Raw genomic sequence first — 12,275 nt, 5'->3', positions numbered from 1 at the left:
CTTGCTTTGAGGCCATCCCCTTATTATTTTCAAACAAGGAAACAGTATTCGACATCGTCTTTGAACCAACTCCTTGTTTCATAATACCTCCACTAGAACTTTCCGGGGCCTCAAAATTTTCCAACGGACGAGCCGTTTCAGGCGGCTTTGACACGAGCCACTTCGACTGAGGTGGGGGTTGCAACCTGCGGGGTAAAGCACGTAATTCCACCGAGTATGGCCGTATGACAGTAGCCGGATCAGGCACATCAAGCAATTTCAGACAAAATCTGTCAGCATGCCCTAAACAACCACAGAAGAAACAGAATATAGGCAGGCGTTCATATTTGAACATAATGGTTTGTGGAGTCTCACCCGCTCTGCTAATAGGCATAGAAGCACACAAGCTTTTCCGCACATCAAGAGAAACCCTAACCCTCATGTACGTTCTGCCGACGCTATTGAAGTTGTTCGGATTCGATTCAACAAAACTCCCTAAAGTATTGCCAATCAAAACAGCCACCCTTTCTGACATAAAACCACTTGGTAAATTATGAACTTGAACCCACATCTCCGTAAACATAAGTTCTTCATCACCACGAACAACATCCCCTTCAAGTTTATGCATGATTAAAAGATGTTGGTCATAAGTCCAAGGACCTCCTTTTAAGATCCGTTCACGCTCCCATGGATGATATAGATCAAATCGAAACAGATTAGGACCCAATGGTTCCACTGTCAAACCTTTTGCCGGTTGCCAGATGTCAGCCAAAACGCTCGGCATTTTTTGGGTTCTTATAATCCTCTCTGTCAAAAAACGCCCAAGAAAGCTCCATCGTTTAATCGGCGCCATTTGAACCACATCATCAGCTTCAAGCACAAGCCCCAACTGCAGACTTCTATCCACCGCATCAGTCATATTATGATTATTCGAAGATGCCATTGAATTGAAAACACAGATTAGATCTGAACACAGAAAAAACTACAATAAAATTGTCCGGAAAAAACTCCTCATACGGGAGAAATTCTTAATTCTTACTCTTGAAACCAAAAAATGTTTAAAACCAAATAACCAACGAACACAATCCCTTATTATCACATTGCTTAACCAATAGGCTTATTCAAGTTATCAATCCTGATCAAAACACCCTTTCATTCTCTTTTCTGAACTTATTCTTCAAATAACTTTCACTCTACAATTTGAAAATTAAATGTAAGTTTAGAAGAAAAACCATAGTTGGTCTGGTCATTATTATCTGTTCATAAATTTCCGGTTATTTAGGTCGGCAGAACCCTTTAGAAAAGAAGGGCGGAAACAGAGATCGGCGACGGCGGTGAGCTCAACGGATCGTAGACGACACCCCCTACCCACGGCAAACGCTATTAAAACAACACAAGGTCTCTTCTCTTTCTAGGTCGAACGAGCACCATCAGGATCGGAGGTCGACGGCTGCGGCAAGAGAACGGCGGTGATCGGCGGCGGCAGAAACCCAAGGAGCAGCGGCAGAATCCATGTACCACGATATCGCCTTTTGTCTCTCACATCTATTACTCTGTTTTCTTAGATCGAAACTAGCACCATCAGGATCGGAGATCGACGGCGACGGAAAGAGAAACGGCGGTGATCGGCGGCGGTAGCAACCCTAGGAGCAGCGGTGCTTCGTCTTTCTCTTTTTGCGAAAGTTTTATAGTTGAACAAACAATAACTTACTTTTTAATTTATTTTTTATTATGTAATAAAATTTTAAAATGTGTGGAATACATCTTACGCATTTAATTTAATTTTTATTTTTATAACCAAGTGATTAATTAATTATATTTTGGCCTAATGTTCCTCCAACCCCCTTAACTTGTCCAACCTAGTCATTTTACCACTCCAACTCATCCAATGTCCTATTTACATTCTTAACTCCATAAAATGGTATTTCTCACCCCCTTAACTTGTCCAAATTAGTCATTTTATCCATCCCCAACTCATCGAATGTCCTATTTACCACTTCAACTCCATAAAAGTGGTATTTCTCACCCCTTATGATCCTATTTACCCCCTTAACTCCATAAAAGTGATATTTCTTACCTCTGTATAGTGCAAAATTAATAGGACTTATTCAAGTGAGTTTGAAAATATATTTTTTAATATCAACTTTTTTATTTTGTTTTAATTTGATAACTATATTGATCCTTCATGTGTACAATAATATTGTATTATAATAGTTAGATAATCAAAATTTAAACTAGCCAAAAAAGTTGAAAAGAGAATGAATGAATAAAAGATACAAATAATAAGAATTTTAATATAAACAAGTTAAAGACGTTATTGTTTCAGAAAAAAAAAAGGTTAAAGACGTTATATGTAGGGATAACGTACCAAAATAGGCGTATGGTTTTTGGAAAAGTATCAATTTAGGTTCCAGTACAAAATAAGCCAATATATAAAAAAAAATATCAATTTAGACCTCGATAACTGATTGTAAGGGATGAGAAATACCACTTTTGTGGAGTTGAGTGGGTAAATAGGACATTCTATAAGTTGGGGGGTAAACAGACAAGTTGAGAATGTGAGAAATACCACTTTTATAGAGTTAAGGAGGTAAATAGGACATTCGATGAGTTAGGAAGGTAAAATGACCAATTAGAACAAGTTAAGGGGGCTGAGAGAGCGTTAGGCCTTATATTTTACGCAAGTTCAATGGACTAACTGAATATTTTATGCAAATTGATGAGCTATTGGAATACTTTAAAATTTCAGGAACCAATCAAACTTTTTGTACAAATTCATACGCAAATGATGTATCAAGCATTTTCTTTAATATTTGGGGTAAATTACACCCTTGACCATTGAACTTTACTTTTTTTAACATTATGGTCACTGAACCTTAATTCTTAATGGTATAACCCCTAAACTTTACATTTTTTAACACCGGTGGCCACTCAACACCTCAAAACGACCATTGACCGACTCAAAATAAAATTTAGAATAGTTAATGATATTCTAAGAAACTTTAATTCTTAAAAAAAATCATTTTGATGTCATTTAGGTGTTGTGTGGTTAGAAAATAGAGTGAATTTTTAGAAAAAGAAAGCTCCAAAAAAAATGATTTTGGAAAATAAAAATGCGATTTTGTGCTAAATATTGTCCTAGACAACTTTAATTCCATAAAATTTTCATTTTGAGATCGTTAAATGTCATTTTGAGGAGTTAATCAAAATTGAATCAATACTGGTTTTAAAATGGTGTATGGATGAAAATGGTTAAAATCACAAGATTTATTTTTATATTTTTCTCTTTTTTATTGTTTTCTTATTAATCGGTGTTTATATAATTTGTCGAATCTCTTTATTCATCTGAATTGTATTTGTTTTCTATTATTCTTTTATTTATCATTATTCGAATTTAGTAAGAATGAAAATGATTTATTTGTGTATAAAAAAAATCACTCAACTCTCAATAATCGTTTTAATCTTTCTTGTTTTGTTGTTTGTATATTTATTAATAAAATATAAATATTTACATAAAAAAATAAAAAATAAATAAAAAGAAATGTCTTGAATTGTTTTGGACCCCTGGTATATGGACCCCTCACAACTGAATATGCAGAGTGAATTTTGTCCGATTCAAACTGTTTTAAAACGTTACATCAAATGCAAAAAAAAAGAAAATCTTTATGTTAAATATAATTCTTTATCCAAGCTTGACTCGGTGCTTTCAACTCAGCAAGCACGTGATGAGTTGCCGTATATATATTTGGGCAGCCTCAACCCACAGCGCCACAAAATTCACTTGACTCAATGGCCATACGCCTACACTTGCTCACTATCATCATCATCGTCAGCCTGCTTCTAATTGTGAAAATCCATGGCCACAGAATTAGATCAGCAACCTCTGATCATTATCAAGAGCTTTCAGTCGTGAATCACCTTGAAATTAACTCTTCGATTTTAAGTTTAAAGCCCCTGAATTGTACACAACGTACATGTGTTCACTACTATGCCTTCCTCCCCTGCGCAACCAACATTCCGGGCTACATTTTCCAGATAGTTGTACTTGAGTTCTTGCTTCTTGTTGGTGATAAAATACTAACGAAAGGTAGACAGCAGCTTTTCAGTCTCTTTGGTGTCGGAATCTATGGCGCCACTCTTTTCCGCATCCTTCAAGTTCTACCTAATATTGCCTTGGTGTTTGGTATTTCTTCTTTAAACTTCCACTGCAAATTTAGTCACCTTTACGCAGGAAAATATGACAATCTTAAAACCAATGTTTACAAGTTGGTAAAATTTCCAAGTTTCTTTTGACAGAAAAAAAAAGTTTTTCAAAGTTATCACTTCTGATCACTCATCACTCGATAAGGATTAAAACTGCACATTTCATTAGAAAAAAAAATGGGAAAAAGCATTAGGACTAAATGAAGTTGGTCGACTTTTTTCATGTCCTTGATCGGCGTGGTTTTTACGGCTTCTATTAACATGGTTTTGTATTGAACTTTTGTATTTGTTTCTTTGTATCTTTTCTTTCCTCGTTTAATAATATTGGTTCAAGTTTGTTGTGATGTCTGTTTTTTGCGCTTTCTCGTTAACCAGCATTTAATAAAAAAAAAAAAAGAAGTTGGTCATTCATCATTAGGGCAAATTATTAGAAGCACTCGGTTCTCCATGTCAAATGGAGAACCTCCCATATATATTTTGACACGTGTAACATGAACTCACACATATTACAGAGGCTTCGCTATTTTAATTATTACGTAGGGACACAATATATGTGTCCAAATATGAATTGGAGATCCTCCGAGTGAAATGGGATACCCGGTGCTTAATATAAGAACTTCATCATTAGATAGACTTACTAGAATTTTAGGGTGGAGATTCAAAGTACTCTAACGCTCATATTTAATAAGTCTAGATCTAACGTTTGGTCATTTAGGATCCAGATAAACACTATTGTTTGACAACATTAGTTAGTTAATGGACTTGAAGGCGCACAAAAAAAAATCATAAATTCACATTACTAGTCACAAATAATCACAAATAGTCAAATAACAACACTAAAACCATAAAATGCATGAGTTAAGTTCTAGTTAACTACTAAGGCATGAGTTAACTGTTGCGATATATGGAGTAAAAACTCTCGATCGTTGTCTATCCATGTTTTTCTTTTATTTTCTGAACTTAAAAAACCCTAAAATACCCTCAAAACCCTAAATACCCTCAACCCTAAAATACGTGGCATTGTTGGGATTGTTTTTTGCACTTTTTCGTTAACTAGCATTTAATAAAAAAAAATGAAGTTGGTCATTCATAAGGGCAAATTATTAGAACCACTCGGTTCTCCATGTCAAATGGAGGATCTCCCATATATATTTTGACACGTGTAACATGGACTCACACATATTATAAGAGGCTCCACTATTTTAATTATTACGTAGGGACACAATACACGTGTCGAAATATGAATTGGAGATCGTCCGAGTGACATGGGATACCCGGTGCTTAATATAAGAACTTCATCATTAGATAGGCTTACTAGAATTTTAGGGTGGAGATTCAAAGTATTCCAACGCTCATATTTAATAAATCTAGATCTAACGTTTGGTCATTTAGGATCCAGATAAACACTATTGTTTGACTACATTAGTTAGTAAATGGACTTCCATAGTTATTAAAGACGCAAGGCGTACTAAGGCGCAAGGGGGTCTTGGAGCCTTGGCGCAAGGGGCAACTTAAGGCGCGCGCCCGAGCGACTCGAGACGCACAAAAAAAAATATATCATAAATTCATAATACTAATCACAAATAATCACAAATAGTCAAATAACAACACTAAAACCATAAAATGCATGAGTTAAGTTCTAGTTAACTACTAAGGTATGAGTTAACTATTGCGATATATGGAGTAAAAACTGTCGATCTTTGTCTATCCATGCTTTTCTTTTATTTTCTGAACTTAAAAAACCCTAAAATACCCTAACCCTAAAATACCCTCAAAACCCTAAATACCCTCAACCCTAAAATACCCTAAGGTAGCTGAGGCGCGCGCCTTGCGCTTGGCTTAAGGCACACCAAGACGCACTAAGACGCGTGCCTGACTGACCGTGCCTGCCTTTGGGCTCCAGAGACGCTAAGGCTGGAGCCTTAGCCAAGGTGCGCCTGAGGTGCGCCTTTAATAACTATGTGGACTTCTTCCATCGGATTTAACAATTGCTAAAAGCATTCCGAGTACCATGATCATTTCGATTTTAGTAGATCGAATCTCTTATATTTTTTATTTTAATTCAGTGGATTGTCTCTTATTTTTTTATTTTAATACAAATCATTTATTTTTAATCGTATTAATTGTTTATTTATTAAATTTATTAGTTATTATTATCAAATACAAAAACATTACTCATATTATATCTGTCTTAAATAGTATATTTTAATTAGGTTCGTCTTTACAATTTCTTAATAATCACATTACATATATAAATACTTTTAAAATTATTAAAAATGTAAATTTTAAACGTGAATAATTTTAAGGGAAAAATATAAAAATAAACCTTGTGGTTTGACTCATTTTCGAAGTGCACCCCCGTGGTTTAAAAGTTTGCAAGTCGGTGCCTTGAACTTCATTCCGTTAGCAAAGAGGGGTAAAATTGACTAACGGTGTTAAAAGTCAAAGGGAAAATAGTTAATTTGGTCCTTATATTTAATAATTTTATAAATTAAGCATCCTTATTATCTAACTATCACAAACAAACCTCAAAATAAAAAATAAAAATTCAATTATACCATCTTCTTCGTTACTCTTTAATTTTTTTCTTTCTCTCTCATCTTTTTTAATTTTTTTCTTTCTAAAATCAAGTTTCTCTCTCTAAAATTGAAGTACTTAATTTTGTAATTCAAACAGGCTATAAAATGGCGCCTGCTTCCATCATACAACACTACTCTGGCTGGACTAAAATGCATTAATACTCACAAATCAGACTACGCTGAATTAATTAATCTAAGCTATCCTAATCTATTGATCAACACTAATCAATTACAATTCTATCAAAACCAGATTGTTTAATTTCCCCCAATTTTCTCTACCAGCACTGATCGGTTTCCCATCCCCTCCTTGGAGATCGGAAAAATCCAGAAGCTGCTGCATAACTCGCTACTGTGGCTGCACTCGCTGATTTCATATACGGAGAACTACTCATCGGCCGTGCTTCCCGGAACAGTGAGCGATCATACTCAGATCGTTTCTCCGGATCGGAAAGAGTTTCATAAGCTTCCTGTATTTTCATGAACTCGTAAGCTCTGTTCTCCTTTTGATCTTCAGCTGCGACGTCGGGATGTAAAACTCTCGCCAGTTTCCGATATGCAGATTTGATCTCTCCAAAAGAGGCGCCATTCTCAATCCCTAAAACTTCATACAACGATCCAGGCGATGCAATGCGGGAGGAGGAGGATGTTCTCTCGGCGGTGCTATTGGCGGAACCGGCAGAGACACGGATTGGACGGAAATTGACACGAGAGGGGAGATAATGGAGTTCGTCGGAGGGAAATTTTAAGCCGGAGAAACTAGCGGCGGAGGAAGTGAGAGAGGGAATAGAAGAAATGGAAGCCATGGTGATATTTTCTGTTGGATGAAGGATGAATTGGAATATATAGGAAGATTGGGGATTTATTTAACCATGGACTTATCTTCAATATCAATTTGAACTTATTGAACTGTGATTCCAGAGATTATTGAACTCTTAATGTTAGTTGATTTATTATGATTGTTTAATGGGAAGAAATTATTGAACTTTGATTGTATAGAGAGAAACTTGATTTTAGAGAGAGAAAAATTAAAAAAGATGAGAGAGAAAGAAAAAAATTAAAGAGTAATGGAGAAGATGGTATAATTGAATTTTTATTTTTTATTTTGGGGTTTGTTTGTGATAGTTAGATAATAAGGATGCTTAATTTATAAAATTATTAAATATAAGGACCAAATTAACTATTTTCCCTTTGACTTTTAACACCATTAGTCAATTTTACCCCTCTTTGCTAACGGAATGAAGTTCAAAGCACCGACTTGCAAACTTTTAAACCACAAGGGTGCACTTTGAAAATGGGCCAAACCACAAGGTTTATTTTTATACTTTTCCCTAATTTTAACTAAGTTTTATGTTCAAAACTGATTTGTAACGCTTATATTTGGTCCAAAACTGTATTTTAAATTTCAAAAGTTCCAAAATGTTCTCTTTTTTCCGATTACATTCATTAGTCAATATTATTATCCAATAACTTTTAAAAATTTCTAATTATTTATCTATCCAGTATTTTCTTATTGACCTATGATAATTACTTTAACACGTGACAGAGTATCTCACACTTCATAAATTCAATAAATTCTATTATGAATTTGGCTTTAACAAGTAATACTCTTCAGTTTGGTTTCAACAAATAATATTTGGGTTTGTTAAATTCAGCATCTGGACTTGCTAAGGACAAAGAAGCTGCGAAAGTAACAATCGAGAATGGAGTTGGTTCGCTTGCAGGATCTACTGTTTTTTACTTGACATTACAGTGGGGAATTTGTGTTCTTCATGGTATTTCCTCCTCAGCTGAACAACATCAATCAACAACATCATCAGCTCCAATTTCAAAGCTTTTGCTTCTTAAACATAAATTATCAAGTATACGAGAAAATGGGGTGGAAACAGACAAATACACAAGATACACGGCAGGGATTATGCTTCTGTCTTTGCTTCCACCTATAATGATTGAATTAGCAAGTATCTTTAAGTGCCAGCCATGGGACCATATTATAATTCTCACCATGCTATCTGCTGCACTTGTCATTTTCTTTATCTTCCAGGTAATTATCCTCTTCCATTCAAGCTTCAATTCTTACAAATTCTACAATGCTATTGATCTGTGGCAGGTAAATTAGAAGCCACTAACTTAAAAGCGTAATATAAAACTCACTCAATTTTACAATTTCACTGAATTTCAATTAACACCTCAAAAGACGATCTCAAAATGAAAATGTTGGTCTTTTATGGATGCAGTCTCGACACAAGTGGATCCAAGAAAGAAGTTTGGAATATTCGAGGGATCAGCTTCTTCTTGCTGGATTTCTGGGTCATCTGCAAACCGTTGCTAAAACAAGGCTTGTTAATGACCAAGGAAATCCTGATGTCTCTTGCATTAGAAGGGTATTTGTTGATATTGACAAAAATGGAAACCAAGATGTATCACAGACTGAACTCAGAGAATTTCTGCAAAACATGGACTCTGAAAATCTGGGATTTGCTCAAGATGTTGCAATAGATGAACTCATGAAACACTTTGACCAAGACAGTAATAAAAAAATTACTGTCGATGAGTTTGTCCACGGTTGTCAAAGATTTATTGATGATGCCAAAAAGATTGTTGTGGATAAGCCTGATTCTTCAAGACAATATTTACCATGGTTACATCAAGTAAGCAGCTCCACTCTCTTCCTTTATGTAAAAAATACAATTTCAGACATAAATGAAATGATTAGCACTCTTCAACTATTTGACAAACACGAACTTAATGCGACTAAAAATAAATGACTAGGTATCCGATGTGTTGAATAATGTATGTGCAGATAATTAAACCAGGGAAGGAAAAGACAGAGGAAGAAGAGTCAATTGACATTGAGAAGCAACTACCTGAAATGTTAAAGACTCAACAGCTTGCATCACTTCTTACTGACGGAAAACCTGATCAAGATAAGATAAAAAGGTTCTCTCGTTCTCATTATATGTTACTATATGTGTCGGAGATTATAATAAAAACTATTTTTTGGCTTAATTAATTTGTTTGTACAATGCAGTCTATTTAAGGAGTCCGACACCAACAAAGATGGAAAAATAACACTTCATGAACTAAAAGGAATGATAATGACCAAATTTAAAAGTGCAAACTTTGATCGCGATGCTATGGTGGACGACATGATGCGTACTCTCGACAAAAATCAAGATAATGAGATCCAGGAGGTTGAATTTCTTGAAGGAATTACCAAAGGATTATCCAATGATCATGACGATTCCCAGTTAATTGCTCAATGCATTGAGGTAATACAGTTACCAACTTCTTTTAATCACAGAGAGTCCATCGTTCCCCAAAGAAATAAAAAAAAAGTTAGACTTACAGACGGAAAAATTCGTCGTTAAATGCATAAGTTCCATAGTCATTGCGGAATTATCTGAAAAATCTCTAAATTACGATGGTTCATTGGACCATTAAATGTATAATTCCATCGGTAGAGTCCTGATGGAATAATCCGTAAAATCTGACGTATAAAGTAGAATTACGACGGAATATTTCATCGTTAAATTTATATGTTCCGTCAGATTCACTGACGGAATTATCCGAAAATCTGCAACATATTTTGGTCCAAGAATTAATGACGGCACTTGAGGAATAAAAAGAAGTTAGAATTAATGACGGCACTTTTCGTCGTTAGATGTATACTAACGTTCAGTTAGTAGTGTCACAAGACGACATTATCCGTCGCTAATTATTTTCGTTCATCTATTCTCGAGTATTTACTTCTGGCTCCATGGTTTTGAATTCTTTCATCTGAACCTGCAGAAAGAGAAAAGAAGTATAAAGAAAATGTCACTGCGTGCTCTGACGAAAGCAATACTTCGAGTGATAATCGGAATAGCAATTGTGGTCATCTCTTGTGATGCCTTTGGTAAATAACACACAAGGCTTATCAGAAAGCATAGGCATCCCTACTTTCTTCGTTTCGTTTGTGGTACTTCCGTTCGCCGTTAACTTCAGAACCGCAGTCGCAAACATCTTTCCGGCAAGTCAAAAGAAAGAAAATGCTGCATCAATTATGTTTTCAGAGGTTTGTTCCAGCAAGTGATTGCGTTTTAACTCGTCTAAATCTCGTCTTAAACAACTACTTATTTTGCAGATCTATGGAGCAGTAGTTATGAACAACATAATGGGACTATTAAGCATAGTAGCACTGATATGGGCAAGAGGTTTTGGTTGGGAATATTCAGCAGAAGTGCTAATAATTGGGGTGGTTGGTGCTATAATAGGCCAAATTGCCTATACCAAAACAACTTACTCATTCTGGACTTCTATCTTAGCTTTTTCCTTCTATCCTTTGTCTCTTGTGCTCTTTTACATAATTCGTTACCTCGTGGGCTGGAAATAGGACTCGAACATTGTAACTGATTACTTTATTTTCATTAGTATGATAAACAGTGGTGGAGCCAGCCCAGAGCTTGGAGAGCTCCGGCCCCGGCGGCTAGTTTCACTCTTGAATAACAAATTTGTTAGGTAGTTGATAGTCTCTCCTAATTTTAGGTTTATAAGACGTGTTTGTAATGTTATTTCAATATTTTAAAATGGTTGGATTGGTTAAAAGACCGTTTCTATATTTCAATAATTTGCAATTGTTTGATATTTGAGTTGCATCCTTCTAGTGGAAATGCATGGAATAAATAAGAATAGAAGAATAAATCTAAAAGCAAAGTAAGATTTACCTTGGTGAGAGAACTGAGATGTGAGAGAGGGAGAGTGAGGGTGGCGCCGCCGCTGGAAATGGGCTAGAGAGAGTGTCACGTTGTCTGCTACACAGAGGAGAGTGTGAGTGAGAGAGTGTTGTGTTGGCTGCTGCGTAGAGCTATTCATTTTTAATTCGACTTAACATAAATCTCTTGTAATGAGGATCATGAATACATAAAGTTAGTTTTTAGTTCTTCCATTACTATTATATAGTCTATTTCTAGCTTAAGCTTGGTGTTTTGTTGTAGCTTCATGTTTATGTCGATACAGTAGTGTTCATATGGACTCTAATGACTAAATGAATTGTGATCATTCACCGTTAGATCTAGGCTGATTAAATATAAACTTTAAGATGCTTTGAATCTCCATCCCACGTATTTAATCAGCCTAAATCTAACGGTGAATGACCACAATTCATTTGGTTATCAGGGTCCATGTGAACACTACTGTATGTCGACATTAATATATAATTTATACTAATAACATTATATATTTATTTATTTTTGGTAAAGAGCTTTTTTGTTGTAGCATGAAAGGGATAGATTTAAATATTTTTCTCGCTTTACAGAAATTACATTAAAGATAAAAGAAAACCCTTAACCCACCCCATCCCATGTGATTTGAACCCATAACATGTAAGCAATTAACAGGCTAAAACTTCACCATAAACAAAAAATGTAAATATAATACAATATTATATTTTTTAATTTAATTTAGATCATAAAAAATCTATTTATACTTTTAAATTTTATTTTATGTATATTTAAAATTTAGATACTAACTAAATTG

The 12,275-nt window shown here is 34.9% G+C and overlaps 1 protein-coding gene and 1 pseudogene across 1 annotated transcript; one reads left to right on the top strand and one right to left on the bottom strand.

Moving 5' to 3' along the window:
* The first annotated feature begins 3,690 nt into the window (after window positions 1-3,690).
* On the top strand, window positions 3,691-11,281 carry LOC136232028 (sodium/calcium exchanger NCL-like; annotated as a pseudogene).
* On the bottom strand, window positions 4,268-7,826 carry LOC136232029 (chaperone protein dnaJ 11, chloroplastic-like). Its single transcript, XM_066021067.1, has one exon. The coding sequence runs from the start codon at window positions 7,562-7,564 to the stop codon at window positions 7,037-7,039; it is 528 nt and encodes a 175-aa protein (XP_065877139.1). The 5' UTR covers window positions 7,565-7,826; the 3' UTR covers window positions 4,268-7,036.
* Window positions 11,282-12,275: the final 994 nt, after the last annotated feature.

The sequence above is a fragment of the Euphorbia lathyris genome, chromosome 6 (assembly GCF_963576675.1).
Source record: "Euphorbia lathyris chromosome 6, ddEupLath1.1, whole genome shotgun sequence".
Classification (NCBI taxonomy): domain Eukaryota; kingdom Viridiplantae; phylum Streptophyta; class Magnoliopsida; order Malpighiales; family Euphorbiaceae; genus Euphorbia; species Euphorbia lathyris.
The sequence above is the reverse complement of the archived record's forward strand: the minus strand, read 5'-3'. Positions and strand labels throughout refer to the sequence as shown.

Coding starts and splice junctions, on each gene's coding strand:
- LOC136232029 (XM_066021067.1), bottom strand. CDS start 7,564: ATGGCTTCCATTTCTTCTATTCCCTCTCTCACTTCCTCCGCCGCTAGT.